The sequence below is a fragment of the Sciurus vulgaris genome (genome assembly GCF_902686455.1).
Source record: "Sciurus vulgaris genome assembly, chromosome: 3".
Classification (NCBI taxonomy): Eukaryota; Metazoa; Chordata; class Mammalia; order Rodentia; family Sciuridae; genus Sciurus; species Sciurus vulgaris.
The window spans coordinates 35375907-35400341 of NC_136463.1; the positions used below are offsets into that span (position 1 = coordinate 35375907).

Here is a 24435-nt window from a genome sequence, read left to right on the forward strand (position 1 = left end):
GAGGTCATCCCCATAAAATAACTTTGCATTTTCTCGGGGATTTACTTTCCTTTTTTGTTTCCAGCATCTAGGGATTCCTTTTTCTTATACTGTAGTATGAATACCTACATTTTTGTTGCATCAGGTGAGACTGGATCATCCGTATTTAACCTATTAGGTTGCTGGAAGGCCCATGTAGTAAGAGAAAAAAGATGAATTTTCTGTTTAATGAAAAGATGCGTAGGTAATTTGATACACAGAGTAAAAACCATGCATATGTGCAAAGTCCTAGAATTACTAACTCAAATCTCAGCATTATAGTAATCCCTGTCTAGATTGTTTCCTGTGTGTGTGTGTGTGTGTGTGTGTGTGTGTGTGTGTTTACTTTGTGATGAGACTTCTAAACACAGTGGCACTGGATAAAACTGGACAAAAGAGGTATTCTGTAAGAATTGACCTTAGAGGAGGGAAAGGGGAAATACTGGGTAATGATACTGGCCACACTATATTGTTATATTGTGTGCAAGTACAAATATGTAACAACAAATCTCACCATTATGTACAACTATATTGCACCAATAAAATATATGGGGAAAAAAGAACTGGATCTAATTTTGCTTTGTTGAACTTCAGGTACTAAAAGGAAAAGCACTGAAAATAAAATTTTAGATAAAAGCCTACTATTGGAGTGATTATCTGTATTTAATATATAGAATAAAGTTAGTGGCACATTCAATAGGAAGGACACAAACAGTTGGAAAGTACAATGGCTTAGAAACTTGGAAGGCTATACCATAGACTTTGCTCTATTTCACCTTGGCAGGACATCGAGGGTCTTATAATCTCAGTTTCCTTATTTCTACAAAGGAAGTCACACTCTCAACAGTTTATAATTGTATAATTTTAGGCAGTATGGAGATAGATAGTGTTATTTGAAAATGCCTCAGAAACTTGACACTGCTAAATGAAATAAATTGAGAGATATAAGAGCCAAGATACAAATGGACTATAAACAAATACATAAAAAATTCATACCATTGTCACAAATTGAAACTATATTGAGATGCTACTATTACCTATTAGAATGGCTAAAAGAAAGAAATAAACAAATTGACAATACCAAGTCCTAGTAAGGTTGCAGAACAATTGGGAGTTTCACACATGACTAGTAGAAGTGCAAAAAGGTTCAGCCACTTTTTGTGGTCCAGCCACAAAAAACAGTTTGGTAGTTTCTTATAAAAATGCATTTATCATTGCATGCACTAATTCCACTGCGAAGGTAATTACTCAAGGGAAACGAAAACTTACTTATATTCAGAAGTCTTTGTGTGAATGTTTATAGTGACTTTATGCATAACTCCCCAAAACTGAAAACAACATAAAAGTCTCTCAACTAATGAATTGATGAATAAATTGTGGCACATCCATACAATGGAATATTACTCAATAAAAAGGATTAAACTATTGATACACTACAACATGAATGAATCTCAAAGCAATTACACTGAATGGAAGAAGACAGGTGACAAAAGATTACACACCATATGTATGATTGCATTCATATGACATTTTGGAAGAGGCAAACTTAGAAAATAAATTCGTGGTTTCCAGGGCCTGGAGGTGAAGGAATGGGTTGACCACAAAGGGACACATGGAATTTGTTAGGGTGATGAAATAGTTTCATACTTCAATTATGGTTGTTGTTACATACACATATGCACTTGTCAAAATTCATAAAACTCATTAAACAATACACTAAAAGGTTATCATTTGGAAATGATGCCTCATAAATTTGACCAACTCTTAAAGGATTTTTCACAATGCTAATCCCAAATTTTAATAGTAATACAAGTGTAAGCTTCTTCTTCTCCTATGAAAAAATTGTGTCATAACTGAGAAATCAATAAAGACAATAAAATTTTAAATATTAAAATGAAAAGCACTGGTAATATAAAATCTACCATGCTGTAATAATAGATATGTATAATATTTAAATGATTATTTATATTGCTATATTTTTCATTTTCTGATTTTATGAATTATCAATAAAAGTTTTTTTTTTTCCTTTCAGAGAAATAGCACTGTTTCATTTTTCTTTCAAATAATGTTGATGCTGAAGTTTCTCATATAAACCCAGCTTGCCACCTTCAGGCAATTGAAAGATTTACAGAGACCAGAGCTAGAGCTAGAATATTAATTTTGCATATTTCTTGATAACTCTTAATAATATCTCCATCTATTAGCACTTTTTGTTTTGGTACCAGGGATTGAATTCAGGGGCACTCAACCATGGAGCCACATCACCAACCCTTTTTTGTGTTTTATTTAGAGACAGATCTCATTGAGTTGCTTAGGGCCTCGTTGAGTGGCTGAGTCTGGCTTTGAACTCAAAATCCTCCTGCCTCAGCCTCCCGAGTTGGCTGGGATTACAGGTGTGCACCACTATGACTTTTGTGAAATTTGTCTAGAAGATTTCCCTAACAATTTTCTGGAATCTTCCCAACTTTCAAAGCTCAGTTCAAATGCCACTAACTCCAAGAAGATTTCCCTGATCATTCCAGCTACCTTTTTCCTCCTCGAAATATTTTATCTCCTTCATTGCATGTAATCTCATTGAAGGTAATGACCTTGTATGGATTACACATATTTTTATGCCCCTGTATGGCGACTAAAAAAGGTACATATAAGTGTACATTTTAATATTTGTTGAATAAATAAACGAATGAATAAACATGAAGCTAGAGTAAACCTGGAGCTTTCATTTGGAAGAGGCTTTATTTGCCAGTAGATTAATGAGAATTGCACACATTTACCCAACATTATATGCATACATGTAAAGTGTTAATTTTAATGAATAATGAAAGGATCTCGATTTCTATTAACCTCTCAATAACATCATGATTTGTCTGCTTGGTGATTGGCTCTGAGATACTCAAATATTAATATCTGGATATATAAAATGTAAGATTTAGAAGAGAAGAAAGTGTGATTGATAATGGTATCTTTTGCACAGAAAGGTGGGAAATGTCTCCCAGTTCTATGATCTGACCATGTAATTATTTTCCTCCAAATACTCAAGTTGCTAATAACATACAAATTAACAGAATATGTTAACAAAGGCACGCAATCCACTACTTCCTGGCTCATTGCAAAGTTTCCAGTTTTTTTTTTTTTTTCTGTCTAGTTCCATCGGTTTTCAGTGATTTATTTATGCTTACATTTCCTCTATAATGTATAAGCTCACCTCTCCCTCTCTCTCTAGAGATCTACGTATGTACAGGACTGCTCAATGACAAGCTGGTTGTAGGGTTTTGGTTTTACTTATTTCTAAAGGGGAGGAGTTCTATAATTGAGGATGGCATATTTTCTTGAGTCCCTTCCATTAGAATTTTCTAACAAAACAATTCTTTCTCTTGCCATCTTGAGGACTTTTTATCCCTCCTGTCAATTCATCCTCTCTCATTATATCCTCCCCTCTGTGCCTTCTTCTAAGACTCAGATTTATCTATCACAGAGAGGAAGTAAACAGATTGTTAAAAAGCACAGGAGACTCTAGAATGATCCTCTACTCAGCAGTATCCCTGAATATTTATTTCTGCTTTGGTGAGGGCTGAGGAGGAAGAAAGGCTTATTGGTTTATTAGTAAGTTAGGAAAAGGGGAAGAATATACAGAGGAAAAAAACAGATTTGCATATGTGTGTGTGTGCGTGTGTGTGTTTGTGTGTGTGCACTTTAACACTGAGCTACACCACAGCCCATTTTATATTTTATTTTGAGATAGGGTCTTGCTAAGTTGCTGAGACTGGCCTTGAGCTTGCAATCCTCCTCATTCAGTCTCCTGAGTCATTGGGATTATAGGCATGTGCCACCATGCCCAGCCAAATCAGATTCATATTTTGGGTTACAAATTTCCCACAGATGCAAATTTATAATACAAATCTTGACTAAAAGTTTTGTTTCAATATGGCTTCTCTTTTCAAAATGTAAACTTGCTATTTCTTTCATCAGTGCTCTTATTTCAATTCCCCTAAATGCATCTTTTAATTGTATCCCAATAATTTCATTGACCAAGTCTTTTCTTAATCATCAGATACATGCTGTAGCAGCTATATCTTCTTCCAGATATTCTTTTCTCTCCCTTTCATTTACCTTCACTAATTCTAATCAGACATCTCCAAATGTATTAAGTACATTTTGCTCTCTAATTCTTTTTTTCATCCACTTACAATCTGGCTTCTGTCTGCTTCTCTTTACCAAAACAACTTTTTTTTGTGTGTGTCAAATTAATGAGTTAAAAAAAATCCATATACTTTGCCAGGTGCATGAGCACACCTGCAATCCCAGTGACTCTGCAGGCTAAGACAGGAGGATTTCAAGTTAAAGACCAGTCTCTGCAACTTAACAAGATTCTAAGTAATTTAGTGAGAGCCTGTCTCAACAAAGATATTTTAAAAGTATATAAATAAATTTAAAATGAAAAGGGCTGGGGATGTAGTTCAGTGATAAAGTACTCCTGGGTTCAATCCCCAGAACCCAGCCCCCCCCCAAATCCATATATTTTGATACCATAGCTTACTCTTTCTTGTGAGCAATTAGGTTCTGTTATTATTAAGTTTCTGCATTTCACCATCTGTCTAGTGTCTTTAATTTTTTGGTTTTTGTTGTGTTAGTGATATCTTTGATAATTTTCTTCTTTGCGCCACATACTACTTTTAACCACCATGACAATGGTCCCATACTTTTTTTTCTTTCCTGAAGATTACTTAACAAGTCTATTCCATTTTTGTAAATCTTTAATATTGAGCCTTCTGCCTGTTTCTTTTGGATGCTCAGAAACAGGTTACTTGGATTCAAGAACATTTTGAAAGACTTCTCATGAAGCAATAGCAGCAGGGTGCAATTCATACTCCTCACACTTCTTTAAATATCACTTCTTTCAGATTTTTCTTGTGATCCAAAGATAACAAGAGATTCAACGTTGTTGGGGATACTGACCTTTCTTTCCAAATTCAACCCATATATTGTCTATTTTTACTCTTTATTTGTGTCTTGTTTGCCATTGTAATTTGTAAACTCATTGGGCAGGAAATAATTGTTGATCTTTCAATTTGGATTAGCCCCAAGCACCTGGTTACTAATGGTAACATGTTTTGAATGTTTTTTGTTGTAAAAAGAACAATGTTAAACTCCATTTGAGTTTTTCATTTATTTTCCTTCCTTCTTGGCTTATATGTTTTATTTGGGATATTCTTTTCAGGTGGTTCTCATACAAGAATGAGGTCAGTTTTATAATAATTAAAAACCCTTGAAGAAAATACATTATTTAGGTACAAGATCTAGATAATTCCATCTTTCATTGCATATAGTGGTTACTGGTGTGATTTTGAATCCAGGTCTCCTTAACTCTTTGCTTTGTCATGATGGACAAGTTTCTGAACTTGTTTCTTAATGTGTGAAAATTAGAGATTGTAACAATTTACCTCTTTTAAATTTTTGTGAAGAATAAAGGAAGATACACTGAACATTTGACAAGCCATTCTTAGTAAATGGTAACCATTTTAAGTCTGAAATGATTCTGTACTTTTTTGGGGTGGGGGAGATCTCTTTACCACTGAGCTACACCCCCAGCCCTCTTTATTTATTTAAAAATTTTGAGACAGTGTCTCACTAAGTTGCTTAGGGCCTTGCTAAATTGCTGGGGCTGGCTTTGAACTTGCAATCCTTCAGACTCAGCCTCCAAGTGGTTGGGATTACAGGTGTGTGCCACCATGCCTGGTGATTCTGCACATTTTCTTAAGAAAGTGATTCTATTATGTTAGTGATATAAGTGGCCTTGTACTGAAATACTTGCCTATTGAAGTCACCAATACCTTCTTTTGTCTGTACTGTATTTTTGCTTTTTTGTTTATCTGATTTTTAATATTTTGAATTCATAACAGAATCCAGAAGGTTGGGAGATGCCCTTAATGGATGAGAGTTTGAAACTGAAGATGTTCTACTTCTATCAGATTTCTAACAGATATGTCATTCATATCTGTTAAAACTACATCTTAGTAGTTGTTGATCAGTTCCATTTTAAACGAGTTGGTATAAGTACAAATTAGATCACAGCAAAGTCCTGGACTCCAATAACCTTGTAGTACATCTTTTGAAACCTGTTCAGAGAGGGGTTGATGATTTCACCATCAGCTTTGAGTTGCCAAGGGGATGCCACCAGTGACTCCACTTTTTTCTGTGTGTGTGTGCTGAGGATTCAACTCTGGGGCACTCTAACACTGAGTACATCCCCATCATCATCATCATCATCATCATCATCATCATCATCATCATCATCATCATCATCATCATCATCATCATCTTGAGACAGGATCTTGATAAGCCCAGACCTGCCTCAAACTTGTGATCCTCTTGCTTAAGTCACCCCAGTCGCTGGGATTATAGGCTTGCACCACTGTTCTCGGTTGAGTAGACTTCTTTGGCAATAAGTTTTGGTTAATTAGGACAGCAGGAACGATGGAAAAGTCTAAGAAACAATCGTTTTCATATTGTGTTGATTTTGTTACAGTTGACATTACTTACAAAATTGGCAGGTTCTCATCAGTTACAGTGGTTTCCAATGAATGTACATCTATTAAAATTAAGATCAATTCCTAAGAAGATCAATCATCTAGCCAGCGAATTGAACAAATGTCGATTGCTCATCTTGAGCCACTGTGCTGGCTGCTGAGTGTACAATCCTGTTCCAAAGTTCTGGCTCTTGTAGGGTTTTAGCATCTAGTTGGAGGGAAGGGAAAATATGCAAACACGTTACATGCAGGGTTCTATAAAGAAAATGAAACAGCATGGGGAGAAGTAAACTTTGGAAACATTGAGAAGTTCAGCCCGGCAACTCAGTAACTGTGCATTCTGAACAGGTCATTTCAGATCCAGAACTATGAGAATGAACTGCTGAAGGCCATACTGTAGGATGGCTCCAGTTCCCGGCAAAGGGTCATAACAAGTCAGGTGTGTGAAGGAAGAACAGGCTGCGCTTGATCACCTTGGAGAAGAAAGGCGGTGTCCTTTCGTCCTTTGGTTCACAAGAGGAAAACTAGGAACCAGCCTCTAGTGCTTCAAGGACGCTTTCGCTACCCCAGGCCGAACGCGCGTGGCAACTGGCGGGAAACCCCCGGGGGTGCGACTCGGCTCGTGCCCTGCGCGTGGGTCTGGGAGCTTTTAGCCGCGCGCCACGTCATCGAGCCGCTCCCCCTCCCCTCACCTCGAGTCGCACGCGCGGAAGTAAACACCTCCACGTCATCAGGACGCGTCTTCGCCTTTCCCCTCCCATCTCCCCAGATCAGTGGACGTGCTCACCTCCGCTCCGGGCCAGGTCTATGTCCCGGTTTCCCGCCGTCGCGGGCAGGGCGCCAAGGCGGCTGGAGGAGGGTGAGCGGTCAAGAGAGCTCCAGGAAGAGCGGCCCTCTGCTGTTTCCATCGCTGATAGAGGTGCGGTCCGCGGGACGCTACGGAAGCTAGCGGGAGTTACGGCACGGGGGTTTTGGGGATAAAAGTATGCCTTGGGCAGGTAGAGAAGAGTAGGGGAGGAAGCTGCGGCGTTTCTCCTGGTCCTGCAAGCCCGAGGCGAACTTTGCGTCCAGTGAGCACTTTGGCTTAGAGGGGGGCGGTCCCATACTCAAGTTGGGTGAAAACCTCGCTGGGGACCAAAAAGTGAACCCCAAAGCCGAAACGCGTTCTTCTGTTTAAACGGGCTCTTAAAGCCTTTGTTCTCTACCCATTCATCCTCCCCCACCCCCTTCGTCGGGCCGCCAGCCTGCCTTTGGGTACGGTATGAAGGGAGCCAGTTTCCAGGAGCCAGTTTCCATGGTTACCCACCACTTGGCCTTCTGGGATATCAGTCACTCTGAACAGGGACCTAACTTGAACCATGAATCAGAAGCAAACACAGGTGGCTTCTAATTCAGCGGAGAGTTTTCTTCTGTGTTCCAGTTTGGGGTCTATTGTTTAATAAAATTGGAATTTTGTGCTTCTGTGTAGGTATGCATGCACCTACATTGCCTTGTGCTAGAACTACTTTGTCAGGTACTTTGAGTTAATGCCTTAACATATGCTGAAGTTGTTAGATTTTATTAAAAAGTTATTCTGGGCTTATAAAGCTTCACTTATGAATTGTTCATAGGTGATTTAACTGAAAAGTCTTGGATCCATCCCTTCCGGTTCTCAAATTGTATTGCCTTTCTCTTTTCAATTCTGAGACGTTGTCAGAGGTATCTTCAAATTGCACAATTGTTTTTCTGTTATTACAGAAGAGAAAGGATGCACATCACAAGAGGGAGGAACTACTCCAACTTTTCCTATTCAGAAACAAAGAAAAAAACTTATTCAAGCTGTGAGGGACAATTCATTCCTTATTGTTACTGGAAATACAGGAAGTGGTAAAACAACTCAACTCCCAAAATATCTACATGAAGCAGGTAATTTAATTCTAGGATAATACTGGAAGTTTAAAAGAAAATGTCTCTTTCAGGCAAATAGGATTTCTGTATTGCATAAATGCCCATTACTTGTTTTACAGTCCCACTTCTCTCTGGCACAATCTCCCTGTGTCTCCTCTTTTATAGTCTTATTTCAGATTCAGTAATTAGTTGGGATGACAAATTTTTCCATTTTTAATTACCATAAATAATCATAGTAAAATGATAAGTAGATGTTAATTTTCTCCTGTAGAATATTGTCTTGCAATAGGCTATTAACTATTGGGAATTGAACTGTTTTTGAGGGCAAAGGAATTTATTATCTGTTGCTGACATTAATGTTTCTTGGTCCTTTCTTCGGAGCATAATCAGGTAAACAGCTGTCCCCTGACTCAAACAACACCAAGTCAACTAACAAATTACCCATAAAATGTCTCTCTGTTCTGTATGAAAAAAACTTTTTATATAAGATTGGTAAAGAGCAAAATTATATAGAATGTGATTCACATAAAAATTAAAATTTCTTTTTCTTTTTTGACAGAACTGGGGATTGAAATCAGGGGTTTTCTACCACCAAACTACACTCCCCAACCTACACGTCGGCCTATTTCTTTTTTTTTTTTTTTTTTTAAGAAAATGATTGGAATTTTTTATTTTCTCTTTGAGCAACTTTTCACTTTTCCAACAGTTACTTTGCTGATACACTGAAATAATACTGAAATACTAAATGGTCCACATAGGTGACTGCACTGATCTTATTTGAAGTGAAGTTCAAGGTGTTAATGTGTTATTTATAGAGAGCTCATGCTGGAGAGCTGTTTTCAGATAGGATGAATTTGGTGTTGCTGGGCACAGCCTTTTTATTTTATTTTATTTTTTGGGGAGTACCAGGATTGAACTCAGGGGCACTTGACCACTGAGCCACATCCCCAGCCCTATTTTGTATTTTACTTAGACACAGGGTCTCGCTGATTTGCTCAGTGCCTTGCTGTTGCTTAGACTATCTTTGAACTCACAATCCTCCTACCTCAGCCTCCTAAGCTGCTGGGATTACAGGAATGCAGCATCATGCCTAGCAGCCTTTTTAAGTTTTGAGACAGGGTCTTGCTAAATTGCTAAAGGTCACTTTCTGAGACTGACCTCAAACTTGTATCCTCCTTACTCAGCCTCCATGAGTTGCTGGGATTACAGGTGTGCCCCACCACACCTAGCAAAAAATAAAAATTTAGGTTAACTATTCTAATGCAGCAAATCTAGCATTCCATCTCTTAAGACACACCACTATTTTATATATTATTGAGAAGGAAAAAAAAAAAAAACCATCAATTTTAAGATGTATCTCCATTTCCATAGATTTTTAAATGTTAGAAAAAGCCTAGAAGAATCTTTAAATCCAGTAATAGATTTAAATCCAGTTTCACTTCTGTGGAAAAGGTAGATTTATTTTAGGAAGTATTTGGAATTTTGCGGATTCTTGGGTTTTAAAATTCTTGGCTTTTTAGCGTAAGTCTTTAGATAGGAAACAAGAAAACAAAAGTCCCTCAAACCTAATTAAAAATATACATATAGTTAGAATAGTTATGAATATGAATTCTTATTTTTAATTAATACTTAAATTTCCATAGTAGGCGTGTTATTCATGTAATTCTCTTTTGGGTATATTAAAGTGGTTTGTATTTATTGACTTAGCTCTGGTAGGTAGAAGCAATCACTAACATTGTGTTTTTCACCTCTGATTTTGATAGGGTTCTCACAGCATGGTATGATTGGTGTGACTCAGCCACGAAAAGTAGCTGCCATATCAGTTGCTCAGAGGGTTGCTGAAGAAATGAAATGCACTTTGGGATCCAAAGTAGGATACCAAGTTCGTTTTGATGATTGCAGCTCTAAGGTATAAAAGTTTTGTTGCTATTTGTTTAAGTACTGTAAATTTATGGAAAGAGTGTAAAACATTCTGAAAGATTTTTAATCTCACAATTCCATATATATTTTTAAGGAAACCAAGCTGCAGATTAGAATTAATTTTTTATTGTCCCTTGTTAATGTTTTACCTCTGCAGTGTGATATTTATCCCATTTTCTCCCTCCTTAATTAGTTTTCAAGTGACAGGTTTATTTTTCTTAGGATTCTCCTCTCTCTCCATTTTGGCCCTAAGGTTCCTTGACATGTTGGTTATATTTGTTTTTTTTTTTATTTTTTTTTTATTTTATTGTAGTAAAGTGTGTATGACAAAGTTTATCATTTTAACCATTTTCAGTTGTACAATTCAGTGGCATTAAGTACTTCACAATCTATCGTATAACCATCACCACTATTTTCAGAACTTTTTTTTCTCATTCCAAACAAGAACTCTGTTTCTATTAAAGGATAAACTTCCCATTCCCATCCCACCCAGCACCTAGTCTGCTCTCTGAGTGTCTCACCTAGATACCTCATATAAGTAGAATCACACAATATTTTGAACTTTGTGTCTTGCTTATTTCACTTATCATGTTTTCAAAGTTCATTCAGTGTTGTGTGCTTGTATTTTTGAACTCAGTGGAAACTGAAAAGTTAATTAACAAGGTCAGCAAGTTTTTTTTAAATTTATTTTTGTGATGTTGGTGATTGAACCCAGGATCTCAAGCATGCTAGATTAGGCAAGTGCTATATTTCTAAGTGATAACCCTAGCTCTGTCAGCTAGTATTTATTAAGCATCTTCTGTATGCATGCCACCAAGTTCAAAATTGTTTTCTTTTTAATAAACAGGTACAATTTACATTCCTTCAGAATTTCTCAGTCCTGTATCAGATGCAAAACAATTCCTGATTTACATACGGTTTCTAGTAGAAATGGCTATCAAATGGTTTTCTTTCTCCTGAATACTTTTTGCCTTCCTAGTGGTCACACCTAGGGATTTTTCCTCCTTTTCCCTTGTCCTTGTTTTCTGTATGTCAGTGCTGTTATCACTAGCTTTTGGACTGTATTCTTACCTTGTTTTAATGCTAGTCAAGTGACACTATTTTTTTTTTTTTTTTTTAATAGAATGGGCAAGGGAGAAGAGAGTGAGTGGAAAGTATACATTTACCATTTTCTCTGCTTTCCCCACTAAATCCTCTAAAGTAGTGGCTAAGGGAGCAGATGAATCCAGTTTCCTTGTTATTTCCTGTATCTCGCTTACCTGAAGCCAGGGCATTGTTTTGTCACTTTCCATTGACTTCTTTGTATCTCCTTAATGGTTACTTATGTTGCTTTATCCCAGAATACCCACCCTAATTCCTTATCTTTATAGGTCACATAGTTTCATAATTTACTGCCCTTGCTAGACTATTTTATGTACACTTTTATTTAATCAGATTGGTTCAATCATTTAATGTCTGGGCAATTTGGGTAAAAATGCAGTTGAAGAAGTAATGTGATGCTATGAGTTGATATACTTTGGTGTTTGAACATTAGGAAACAGCAATCAAATACATGACTGATGGATGTTTACTGAAACATATTCTGGGAGATCCAAATCTTACCAAATTTAGTGTCATTATTTTGGATGAAGCACATGAGAGAACTCTAACTACAGTGAGTATTGTAATATATTTTCAGGTTTTTTGTTTGTTTTTTTAATTAGCAAGTAGTTAGTTTGAGGTTGTTCTTTACTAAATAGTGAATTGTCTTCTCTTACATTTTAGTCTACTAAAATAGGAGTTTCTTGGTTAGGATAGTAATCTATTTAAAATAGGCTGACTGGCAGATACACTTGTGACTTACTAGACTTTATTTTTCTTTTCAGGATATCTTATTTGGTTTATTGAAGAAGCTATTTCAGGAGAAGTCTCCTAATAGGAAGGAGCATTTAAAGGTGGTGGTAATGTCAGCAACGATGGAATTAGCCAAGCTCTCTGCATTCTTTGGAAATTGTCCAATATTTGATATACCTGGAAGGCTTTATCCAGTCAGAGAGAAATTCTGCAATTTGATTGGTCCACGAGATAGAGAAAATACTGCGTATATTCAAGCGGTATTACTTGGTGTCATTTTTATGTCTGTGATTCTAGTTAATTGTGTAGTAACATAATTCATTTGTTCTCTATTATTTTGATGATAAGCCCTCATGGGTCCTAGGACTTTTGAGAACCAAATTTAATTTTTTGGTGGAGCAAGGGAGGTAGGAGTAGGGGAATGACTGACTGTATTTCCATTAGCATGTTACGGTTGTATTTTTTCCTTCAGATTGTGAAAGTGACCATGGATATCCATTTGAATGAAATGGCTGGAGACATCTTGGTTTTTCTGACTGGTAAGCATTCCATACCAGGTTTAAAAATGTCTACTATTTTTAGTTTTTTGTTGTTGTTGTGAAAAATGTCTATTATTTGTGGAGTTTTGTTGTTGTCTCTCTGTATTGCCCAGACTGGCCTTAAACTCCTGGGCTCAGCCTCCTGAGTAGCAGGACTACAGGCATAGGCCCCATGTGCCTGACTAAAGTCTGCTATTTATAGGCAAGGAATATGGCACTAAAGTAGAGTGTTACCTCTATTGGGATATCTGGGCTCTTACTGGTTGCCTTTTTATGAGTATCTGAATAGTTTTAGATGAACGATACATATAATGTCAGGTTCATTAGTAAATACATGTAAAACACATTGATCCTTTAGTTAGAAATTAAGTGGTAAAGTATTATTTTTTGGTCTGTTTTACATATAGCTATAAACTGACTAAATAGTCCTGGGTCTAAATGATTTATTCACTTATTTGAAAAGCCATCTCATTACTCCTTTTTTCTTTATGGATGGGATGACAGTCCATACGGTGTAGAATCTGAATATTATAGATTAATCTGTGGCATTTTTTGGAGGTCAAAAATAGAACAGTTAAGCCGGTTGTGGTGGTGCATGCCTGTAATCCCAGCAGCTCAGGAGGCTGAGGCAGGAGGATCACCAGTTTAGAGCCAGCCTCAGTAATTTAGCGAGGCGCTAAGCAACTCTGAGACCCTGTCTCTAAGACAATATTAAAAAGGTCTGGGGATGTGTCTCTGTGGATAAGCGCCCCTGAGTTCAATCCCCTGTACCAAAAAAAAAAAAAAAAAAAAAAAAAAAAAAGAAAGAACAGTTAAATCTCAAGACTACTGTAACTTTTTTTTTTTTTGGGGGGGGGGGTGCTGGGGATCGAAGCCAGGGCCTTGTGCTTACAAGGCAAGTACTCTACCGACTGAGCTATCTCCCCAGCCCCTACTGTATCTTTTAAGGAGTACCGTCCTACTAGCAGGGATGAATCGTTTCACTGCTCATCTCCTACACTGCCTTTTACTAATGTAAGAAGTGAGATATAACAGTCTATCTTTTGGAGGTTATTTAAGTATTTTGAAATTATGCCTGAATTCAGTATCTCTGGAACTAATTTCCCCTGTGTGTAACAATTTAGTGAGTCTTCCTCAAATTCTGTGTTAACAGAATGAGAGAATTGAAGATGATAATATTTTTATTCCTTTAGAGATTTAAATCCCTTAAAACTGTATCTCCTTTATATCAAAGAGAGATGAAAAAATATCTTAGTAGGTGAAAGTGATTTTAATCTAGACATTTTTATCCTTAAATTAATTTTGCTGTTCAGTTGTTGAAGTTATTCTTCCCTCCCATTTCAGGCCAATTTGAAATTGAAAAAAGTTGTGAGTTACTTTTTCAAATGGCGGAATCTGTTGATTATGATTATGACGTTCAAGATACTACTCTAGATGGCTTGTTAATATTGCCGTGTTATGGATCTATGACAACAGGTAATTCCTCATTAGGATAGAAAATATGACTGGTATTTTAAACATTTTTTATTGAATTATACATAGAGAAAAGTATTCAGATCTTTGTATGTACGTGTGTGTGTGCGTGTGTGTGTACCTATATATACATATATATATATATATTTTTTTTTTTTAGTCCATCTGTAGATGGACATGGACCGTTATTTTATTTATTTTTATGTGATGCTAAGAATCAAACCCAGTTCCTCACATGTGCTAGGCAAGTGCTCTACCACTGAGCTACAACCCCAGCCCCCAAGTACTCAAATCTTAAATGTTTAGGTCAATAAATTTCACAAACTAATCTCACCTTTTTAACCTAACACCCAGAGCATGTAACAGAACATTAAGAGAACCATTGTCTCTTGAATGAAGTGATTTTTGCTTTAAGTTTTTTCACATTAACTTTTTTTTCTTTTTGTTACTGGGGATTGAAGCCAGGGGCACTTTACCACTGAGCCCAACCCTTTTTGTTTTTTATTTTGAGAGAGGCCTCACTAAGTTGCTGAAGCTGGCTTTGAACTTGGAATCCTCCTGCCTCATCCTCCTGAGGCCCTGGGATTATAGCCATGTGCCCCCACATCCAGCTTACATTAATTTTTTCAAGAGTCTTGGATATTTCCCTTAGTTTTTTAAGAATAGGTATGTCCTTTCACAATAGAACAAAAATATTTGTGGGGATTCTTTGAAATGAGTACTATAATTTCTTGATAGTACCATAAGTCAAACTTAATTTGCCACTATTCCAGAATTTCTAAAAATCATTTATATTCAAATTTATTTAAGGCTAAACACGATGAATTGTTTTTCTTTTAAGTAGCTGTGTGTTAATTTGCTCTTCAAGAATGATCCTCTTTGATGAATTCAAAGATCAAATGTAAACTTTCGTTTTGATTGTTGGTCATAATGAATATAGTTGAATGGGAATTAGAATTTGTTTTGTAAAAGTTTTATTGTGGAATTCGAATTATAAAACTAAAGGGAATTTAATCTTAGCCTGTTGGAGTTTGATTGGGATTAGTATTTAAATGTTTTTAATATTTTATCCATATTGTTGTTTTTGTTCAGTAGGTGATTTTTTTGTTGTTGTCGAGTAGATGACTATGTTAAAGTTTCGCAAAATATGTGTCAAGTTAAGAACCATAGATCCAGTATAGTTTTGAAAATCTCTTTTGTGATATCAGATTCTTCCTGTCAACATTGAAGTGCAGATCTCTATTTTAGATCTTTACATTTTCAAGAAAATTATTAGGGTTATTACTAGATATTTAAGGTTCTTATGGTTTTCTGTAGATTGATCCACTGACTTTGTCATTATTGAGTGTTTAATTAATTCAAAGATCACAATGGTTGCTTTGTTATTAACTATGAATTAAATATACATATTTTTCTTCTATGTAAATAATTTCATTCTTCTTATGCCACATTGAAAAATACTGTGTATCTGCCATTGCCTCTTTTCTTAATTGCCTGACATCTGATTTTTATACTGGTAAAGGTTGCTGAATGGCATCCTATTTCTCAAATCTAGTGGCTTTTTTTGTTTGTTTGTTTTGGATTTTGATTTTGTGATATGAGTGATAGTATCCTTCTTGAAATGTTGTCCCCCCAGATAATATTTAGTTATCTGGTTCTCCTGACTATTCTTTATCTGAGACTGTGGCTAGCTCCCTTCCATGCCCCCACTTTGTTCCTCCCCAAAATGTAACTGTTCTTTAAAGTTTCATCTTTATCTCACTGTTTTCTTACCAGCCTCTGTTTTGGAGAGGTTGATTTGTTAGACTCACCTGTCACTTCTATGGATGACACCTGAGATCTGTTTCCAGTCTCATTCTTGCACTCTAAACCTCCTGAGTCTCTTAAGTGAGCTTGCTGGTCTGTACATCATATCATCCCAGATCATGCAACCCCAAGCAAGTGGCATCTCCTATAGGTGTTCTTTTACCTTTGCTTTTTTTTTTTTTTTTTTTTCTTTTTTCACTTGTTGCTAGAGTTGGGATACTCAGTTTGCTTTCCTAAGTTGATTATGTGACCTGTTGACTCATTTTCCCTGGTTTAATTTACCATCCTACCTGCAGTGGTAAGCGTAATCTTTTAAAAGCACAGCTCTGATTTTGTCAGTCCTCTTTTGGGTGTTTGCAGCCATTTCCTACTGCCAGCTTAATAACCTGGTATTCATTATTCTTCCAGCATGACTACAACCTTCTTTCAGTCTTATTTCCCAGTGTATGTAATTTTCTGTGTTGGTGTGCATGTATAAATGGTAAAGATATGTGACTGGGTATGAGTAGAGCTATTATCGAAGTGTTCTGTTTATTTTAGTTTCCCTTCTGATTCCAAGCACATTACCCAGGGTGAGCTACTCCTGATCCATTATGAGCATAATAATAATTATTATAGTAGTTTATAATGGTACAAAGAGGCATTCATATGGCCCTGATGAGGTACTGAGTAATGGGTAAAGTGGAGTTGGATAAAATAGGGAAGGAGTGGTAAGTACTTGGGATCTTAGGCTTTTTTAGTCTGGTTAATGAAACATAGTACTTATTTTCTTTATTGATGCTACTTCGGGTATTGGAAAGAGATACTTTCATAACATTATTTGCTTCATTTCTTATGCTTTTGGGATAGAATACTTGCACTTGCAGAGAAGGATTTCTTGCCTGGGGCCTATAGTAAAGGGGATCTAAGATTGACCCATAGTTGGGTTTAGTGACTAGGTAAAAATTATAAGGTGGATACTTTATATTTACTTTTACCCCCGAGGCTAGCCTTGAGAGTAGCTGCCTGTTTTAAAGAGACATCTTAAAATATTTCCCTCCTTTATATCCAAAATTTTCATCTGTCAAATGTGGAGAGGTGCTGTGGAACCATTTCTGCCAAGATTATATGAACCAGCTTCCTGGTCTGGACTACCCCAGTCCGGCCCTTTATGATGATGTTCTCTCATTGTAGGAGATATTTTTAATTTCTTTTTTCCCCTCACCTTTTTTGTGATTCTGTGTTTGCTATTTCCTTAACCAGAACTCCTCCTCACCTCTTACTGACTGAAATCCTGCTATTTTGTTTTAGTAGTGCAGCCAACTCCATAAAAACCTTTCCTACTTTCCCTTCTCATAACTGTCTTTGATCTCTTCCTCATTTGAACCTCTGTGTGCTTTGCTGCACCTTTCTGACACTTAACACAGTCTACTTTGTGTTGGAGTCATCATGTCCCCTCTATAAAACTGTGAACTTCTTGAGGGCAAGCACACTGGAGCATATGTTGAAAATGTCCTGCTTAAACATTGGTTAAACAAAGTTCCAGTCTTTTTGTTTTCTGCCAACATCTCTTAATGTCTTACTTCAAACAATAGCGTCTGGAACCTTATTGTTTAACTTACATCTTTTCCCTCTTCTAACTTCCTTGTTTTTGTTCAAGTTATTGGAGTTTTTTAATCTTGTCATGCGTGTAGGGAAAGCTGAGCTGTATAAAATGTATGAACTGAAATATGTAAAAAACTGAAGTTGTTTTGTAAATGACAAATATTTGCATGTAACTAGGTGATTTTACCACTAAAAGTAATTGTTTAGTTTTGTACTTAGCCTTTCCTGAAAAGTTGGGTGTGGGGTGTCTCAGATTTCTTTAGAAGTTGTGAAAATCACACTAAACCACTAGAAAAATGCACATATACCCATATATATGTTTTTGCATAATCCCACTTCTTTATTTTACAGATAGAGACTAAGTTATTCCTGAGATCATATGGTAAATCTGCATTTGATAAATGGTTGTTTATTCAGTAGAGGCTGATATGACAGTGCCTGTATTTCCAGATTATGTGAAGAAAAGGAAAGGAGAAATATATGGGAGAATAAGGCTAGGAAACTTTTCTTTTGTCTTATAAAGAAATATATAATTCATAATTATTTTTATGAAATCCACAAAGTAAGGAAATTGACTAAATCACCCAGATCCCACCAACATAATTGATTATCACTATAACATTGCCCTGAGCCTTTTTGTTACATATTTAAATATTTCTATTGTTTAGTTTTATATTTTTAATAAACACATGGGATTATTTTTTTTAAATATTTTTTTTAGTTTTAGGTTGACACAATACATTTATTTTATTTATTTATTTTTTTATGTGGTGCTGAGGATCAAACCAAGTACATCACACATGCTAGGCAAGTACTCTATTGCTGAGCCACATCCCTGGCCACAAGATTATGTTTTATATGGTGTTTTATCTTTGCAGAAATTAAAAATGTAGGAGAGTGCCAAATATCCATTTCCCACTCTGCAGAATTAACACATTGTTAGTATCTCAGCATATTTACTCCAATTTTCTTCAAGAAAAATTAGTTGAGGAAAAAGTGGTACAGTTTCATTATAAACAATTCAAGGAGTATACAAAATCACAAAGGTAAAAGTAAAGAAATCGCCGCAAATTATTCCGTCCAGAAATAACTAATATAGGAAAAATATTGTTCAGACAGCTGTGTGTACTTGTGTGTGTGTGTATGTGTGTGCTCATATATATGCGGATTAAATAGGCAGATAAATGGATAGAAATATCTTTTAAAAGTGAGATAATAGTACTAGTAGCTTTTTTTAAAAGTGTTTACTTTTGCCCAAATTTACTTACAGTAGACTTCAAGTAAATCTTTACCACATGAAAATATTTTATAAAGATTGTTTTGATTAAAAATATTAAGACGTTGGAGTTACTTTCTTCTTTATAGATTATATTTGATTGGCGATCTTACCTGTTGACTTCCTAATTTGAAAGATGAGGTCATAATCACTTTGACTCTTCTGTATCTTCCCCTTCTGACATTTGTTAGTTTTATATTTTTTGGATGTATTTAGTGTTCACCATCAGTCCTTTTACCATTCCTCAGTTACTTTTTTTGTTAATTTTAGATTGGCTAGGTTTTGTTAACTTTTTTTTTTTTTAACAGAAGGGCTCTTGTTACTTTTTGTTAGTTTTAATTTCTTTTAAGTTTGAAAGTGTTTGGCTTTTGCCTTTATACTTAAAATTACATCTTGGCTGGGCTTTATGTTCTTGGGTCACACTTTCTTTTCCTTAGAACTTGATAGACGTTGTCCAGTTGTCTTCTGGCATTGAATGTTGCTGCGGAGAAGTCTGAGGCCAGCCTGATTTTTTTTCCCCTCCTTGTAAGTGATTTTTTTTTCTGATTGCCTAAACATTTCTATTTTTATCCTCAAAGTTTTAATTAGGATTTTTTTTGGTGTGTTTTATATTAAAATATTCTAGAATTTGCTATGGTTATTTAAAAAAATTATTGAGCTATAATGCAGTAAAGTGATTGCTTTAAGTGTACAGTTCATTGGTTTTTGGCAATGTATATATACTTGTGTCAGTATCAGCCACCTCAAGCATGATGAAGAACAATTCCACTTGGCTTTTTTGATCTGCAGATTCAATTCTTTGTTTCAAGGAAATTCTTCTGTGTTTTATCTTTGAATGTAGTTTAATCTCCATTTGTTTATTTTCCTATTTCAAGGACACCCAATTATTCTTATATTGGATTGTCTCTGTTTCCTATTTTTCAGTTTCCTTCTTTTTCAGGTGACTTATTTCAAGCCTTTCTCTGTGTTATAAGCTTGATTTTCAGATGATGGTAGAATCCTCAAGGCATTTTTGACTCATCCACATGACTTTTTGGAGTGGGGCAGAGTTTGAGCCAAGCAGCGTTGTATCTCTGTGTTCTGCACCAGAACTATCTATTTTCCCTTTATGATTTTTGTTTACTGCATTATATTCCATTTATTCACATATACACATATAACTGCATAAATATATTTCTTCTTTGGTCTCTTTTTTGAGGGTATCTGGGACAAGAAATTCAATAAAGACAGTTCATTTGTCCTAATACATCTTTCTTAGGAGCTTTACTTAAGTGTGTTGAATGGTCTTTCCTTAATTCCTTCACTTCTTGGTAGACTTTGAAATGTCTTTCTGCCTCTGCCAATTTTTTTCCCCTCCTTACTAATAACATCCTGGTGTGTTATTAGGTGGGGTAAAACATATCAGAATCTTTCATAGGAAATGGAATTAATCAGAGAATTGTTGTATCTTAATGAAAATAATCAGTTTCCCTTTTCCTTCCTGAGAACTCATTTTAGAAATATAAGTTAACACTTTTCTAATCCTTCATAAACAAAGAAAAACTGGCATGTGTTTGTAACTGGAATATGGTAGTAAAGTGTACAGGTGAAATGTAAAAGGTGAAACAATGTTAAGTCTTATCAAAGCAGCATTTTCAGAATTTTAATTGATTATTTTGAATAAAATGATAAATGAATCAGGAATTTTGCTTGAACTGAAGGCTATAACAAATCTGGGACTGGTAGCACATGCTCATAATGTCAGCCACTCAGGAGACTGAGGCAGGAGGATCACAAGTTTGAAGCCAGCTTCAGCAACTTGATGAGGCCCTAAGTAGCTTAGTGAGACCCTGTCACCCTAAAAAAGGTAGTGGGGGGCAGGCAGGGGAAAAAGGAGGTGAGCAGGTATTTTCATTGGTCCTGTCCCTGGATTTAATCCTCAGTTTAAAAAAAAAGTTGGTTGAAAATCTTGATTATGAATAAATGTGTTTAGAGAGGACATTTATAATTTATGTGAAATTTTAGTGCAAGGTGGAATTTTAAAAATAGAAGGATCTTAGTATTTTATTTATGTAATGTATTTTCAGTTTGTCAATTCATTTAACATCTATTTATTCATTACTTAAAATAAAACCAGGTCTCGATCAAGGTACTCTGAGTCTATACCTTGAGTAAAAGCAAGTCCTCTTTCATGTGGCTACAGTGTTATAAATAGATAACAAATGTATAAACATGTATTTTGAACTATAAAATATTATGTTATTCATCTGAACCATATTAGAAGAAATAAGCTACCTAATATAGGAAATATATAATCATTTTAACACTTAGGCTTTTTACCAGATTCTCCAAATCTGAAATAGGTTTTGGGTGGTTTAGTTTTGGATTTACATAAAACTGTTGTGTTTTTTTTTTTTTTGTTTGTTTTTTGTTTTTTGTTTTTTTTGAGACAGGATCTCATTGTGTTGCCCAGACTGACCTTGAATTCTTGGATTCAAGAGAACCTGCCTCAGCCTCTGAGTAACTAGAACTACAGGCATGCACCACCATGCCCCTCCACATATCTTTTATAAAGTTACCTTTCTAGCACTTATTTATTTGAGAAATTAATTTTGGAATGATAAGGAGGAGTAGAAATGTGACTTTGTTTTAAATTTGCCTATGTATACAAATCTTAGGCCAGCCACTTGACCTCTGTGGGCTTTAATTTTCTCATCTATAAAATGAGGTGATTAGCCTAGTTTCATGCTTTCATTTATTTTACTTTGCTTTTTCGTGGCACTGGGGATTAAACCTAGGGCCTCACACATGCTAGGCAAATGCTCTACCACTGAGCTACATCCCCAGCCCAAGTTTCATTATTTTTAAACCACACTCCTTTGTTCTGTTCCTTTTCTCCCTTATAATGGCTCATCTTTGGTCTGTTTTCTATACTGTGAATACATGATCTTAGTAAGATTTTATTAGGAAACTGTTTTTACTTCATTGTTTTGAGATTTTTTTTTTTGACTGCTAATCTGGAAATCAAAATGTTATGCATTTAAAAAGCATTCTTTACAAAATATTTGCATATACTACTATACTAATATTGGTAAATACAAATAAAGGTTTAAAAGTATCCTGTGAAAAATATAAATACAAATGCTAAGAATTTCTTTTCATATCCCAATAGTTTTGCTTGTGTTCTCCTTGGAATGATAACTCCTGATGTTTGGATATCAGTGATGTAAATGATCCACCTGACTCTTGCTTTGAAGTTTCTTGATCTTTTCCTTCATGCCTACTCGGCTACCCATTTAAATACTTGCATCTTAGAATTTGTCATTATCATCATTTCTGAAATCTCAATTTTTAAACATGTTTTCTGATGTTGTCTTCCTGTTTCTGTGAACTCACTCACTTTACTTTTCCTTATTCAACAATTTTCAGAATGCATTCAGGCTTATCCTTAAACTTTCACTTATCTCCTTTCCCCCTACTGTTATTTCTTTACCAACAGTCCTGTTTTGTCCTGTTTTCTTCCTAACAAGGCATGGGACAAGTCTGACCAAACCCATCTTTTTACATTTATTTCACAGTCAATGTACTTAAGGCCTGGGAAATGACAGGATCCTATAAATACTCTGTTGTAAACTTTGATGACTCTTTTTTCTTTCTAGACTAACTTTTTTTCCTCCATGAACATTAGTTACTTTCCAATGGTTTAAAAATGTTTTTCTTCTTTGTAGTATACTAACCTAGTAAGATTTAACATCTTTTGGACCTTATTCCAAACTCTCCAGGAAATTAGATTGGCCCAGTTTGGGGAAAATGTTTATTCCTGGTGCTGGAGGAGCAGGGGGCATACTAAAAGCATTGCTGCTGGGGTTTTCTCTTTAGTGGAAATGAATGTGACATTACTTCTTTTGAGATGTAGTCATTAGTTAGGTGGACACCCTCTAAAGTAAAAACCACTTATCCAATCAGTCTTTAAGGCAGAGAGGTCCTTAGTCTGGAGTCCATGGATGGGCTGGTAGTATCGGAACATCCTAAAATTTTTTGAAAAAAATTTTTGTGTGTGTGTACAGATGTGCTTTTTAATGGAGAAAAAAAAAAAAATCTACAGTTCTATACATGTCCTCAACCAGATAAAGGACCCTGTTGTATGTTTTTTTTTTTTTTTTTGGTAATTGTGGCCTGTGATTCCCTGGATTTAGAAATCCAGTAAAAGGTGAAGGAAAAATCATTTTTTGCTGTTGTATTTTTTATTTAAGATATTATACAGGTGAAGAAAACAATTTTTAATGAAAAGAAATTTGTTCTTTAAAACTTGAGTTTGACAAATACATGGTGTAAATTAATATTTTCTATTTACATCTATTTTAGATCAACAGAGGAGAATATTTTTGCCACCTCCACCTGGAATTAGAAAATGTGTTATCTCCACCAATATTTCTGCAACATCGTTAACAATAGATGGGATCAGGTACAGCTTTTTAAAGTTCTCTTAAAGGAAGCTCTAACTAATCACAACATTACTGAGTTTTCTCTACTAATTCCCTTCTCACCTACTTTTTAATGCTCTTCACTTGTATTCACCTTTTGTTTTCCTGTTTGAACAGGAAATGGAGTAGGTGCATACTATATCTCTTTCTAGCAACTTGGCAACTTGAAGCTTTCTCTCCCCGAATTTAAGGTTATCTGGGATTCATGGGTTCTGGCTAATCCTATTTTTCTGCACTGTCATTACTAGCGTATATCTTAGATGAAGTGATACTCCCTTCTACCTTTCATTTTCACTTAGTAGAGTAACTTTGTTCATCAAATATTTTCTGGAGGTATTGTCTCTCACTTGTTACTTTCTTATGAAATTGAACCATGATGCAGGTTCCTTGTTTTTGGATGTAATCAATAGTGCCATCAAATTTTATAGTACGGTTAGCAGAGAAACACTTGGAAATTTTAAGTCTGGACTGATAGCTGACTATTGACTATTTTTGGTATTTATATTTTACCCAGTGTATTTTATGTTCTTAGCTGAATCCAACTGCCACAGGAAGGTTGGCCTAGCATCCCAAGAATCCTATATATTTCTTCTGAGTAAAATGATCACCCAGATCTGAGATGAAGTCTAATTTCCTCTGCTTTTCTGCTTCACTTAAAAAAAAAAAAAAATGTTTCATTAAGAAGTTAGGGGAACAGCTCTCTAGAGTAAATTGACCTCTAATTTTCTGTTTCCAGTGCAGGCAAAAGCCATTAAATGGCAAGTTTTAGAATGTTGCCTTAGTGAATGATATTTGCTACCATTCTTAGTTCATTACCTGAATTGTTCTCCATTTTTTTTTTTTTTTTTTTGTGGTGCTGGGGATCGAACCCAGGGCCTTGTGCTTGCGAGGCAAGCACTCTACCAACTGAGCTATCTCCCCAGCTCTGTTTTCCAATTAATTGGCTTAAAAATTTACTTGGAATTTTGAACTGCTAGAATGGCCTACAGCTGACTTTGAAGTTTACATAATTTTATTGAGGCAAATTAAATTAATTTAAAGATGAACAGTTAAGTGGTATTCAGTACATTTACAGTATTATGTAACCACTACCTCTGTCTAGTTCCAAA

At 35.5% G+C, this 24435-nt stretch overlaps 1 protein-coding gene across 1 annotated transcript in view; it reads left to right on the forward strand.

Moving 5' to 3' along the window:
* Nucleotides 1-7277: 7277 nt before the first annotated feature.
* The window catches only part of DHX40 (DEAH-box helicase 40), a 39125-nt gene continuing 21967 nt past the window's right edge, over nucleotides 7278-24435 (forward strand). The window contains exons 1-8 of the mRNA XM_079131374.1: nucleotides 7278-7464; nucleotides 8283-8450; nucleotides 10196-10341; nucleotides 11887-12006; nucleotides 12218-12445; nucleotides 12658-12724; nucleotides 14069-14200; nucleotides 23208-23307. Coding sequence (XP_078987500.1) covers nucleotides 7353-7464; nucleotides 8283-8450; nucleotides 10196-10341; nucleotides 11887-12006; nucleotides 12218-12445; nucleotides 12658-12724; nucleotides 14069-14200; nucleotides 23208-23307 — 1073 coding nt within the window. The 5' untranslated portion in view covers nucleotides 7278-7352. The remainder of the gene's footprint in view (nucleotides 7465-8282; nucleotides 8451-10195; nucleotides 10342-11886; nucleotides 12007-12217; nucleotides 12446-12657; nucleotides 12725-14068; nucleotides 14201-23207; nucleotides 23308-24435) is intronic.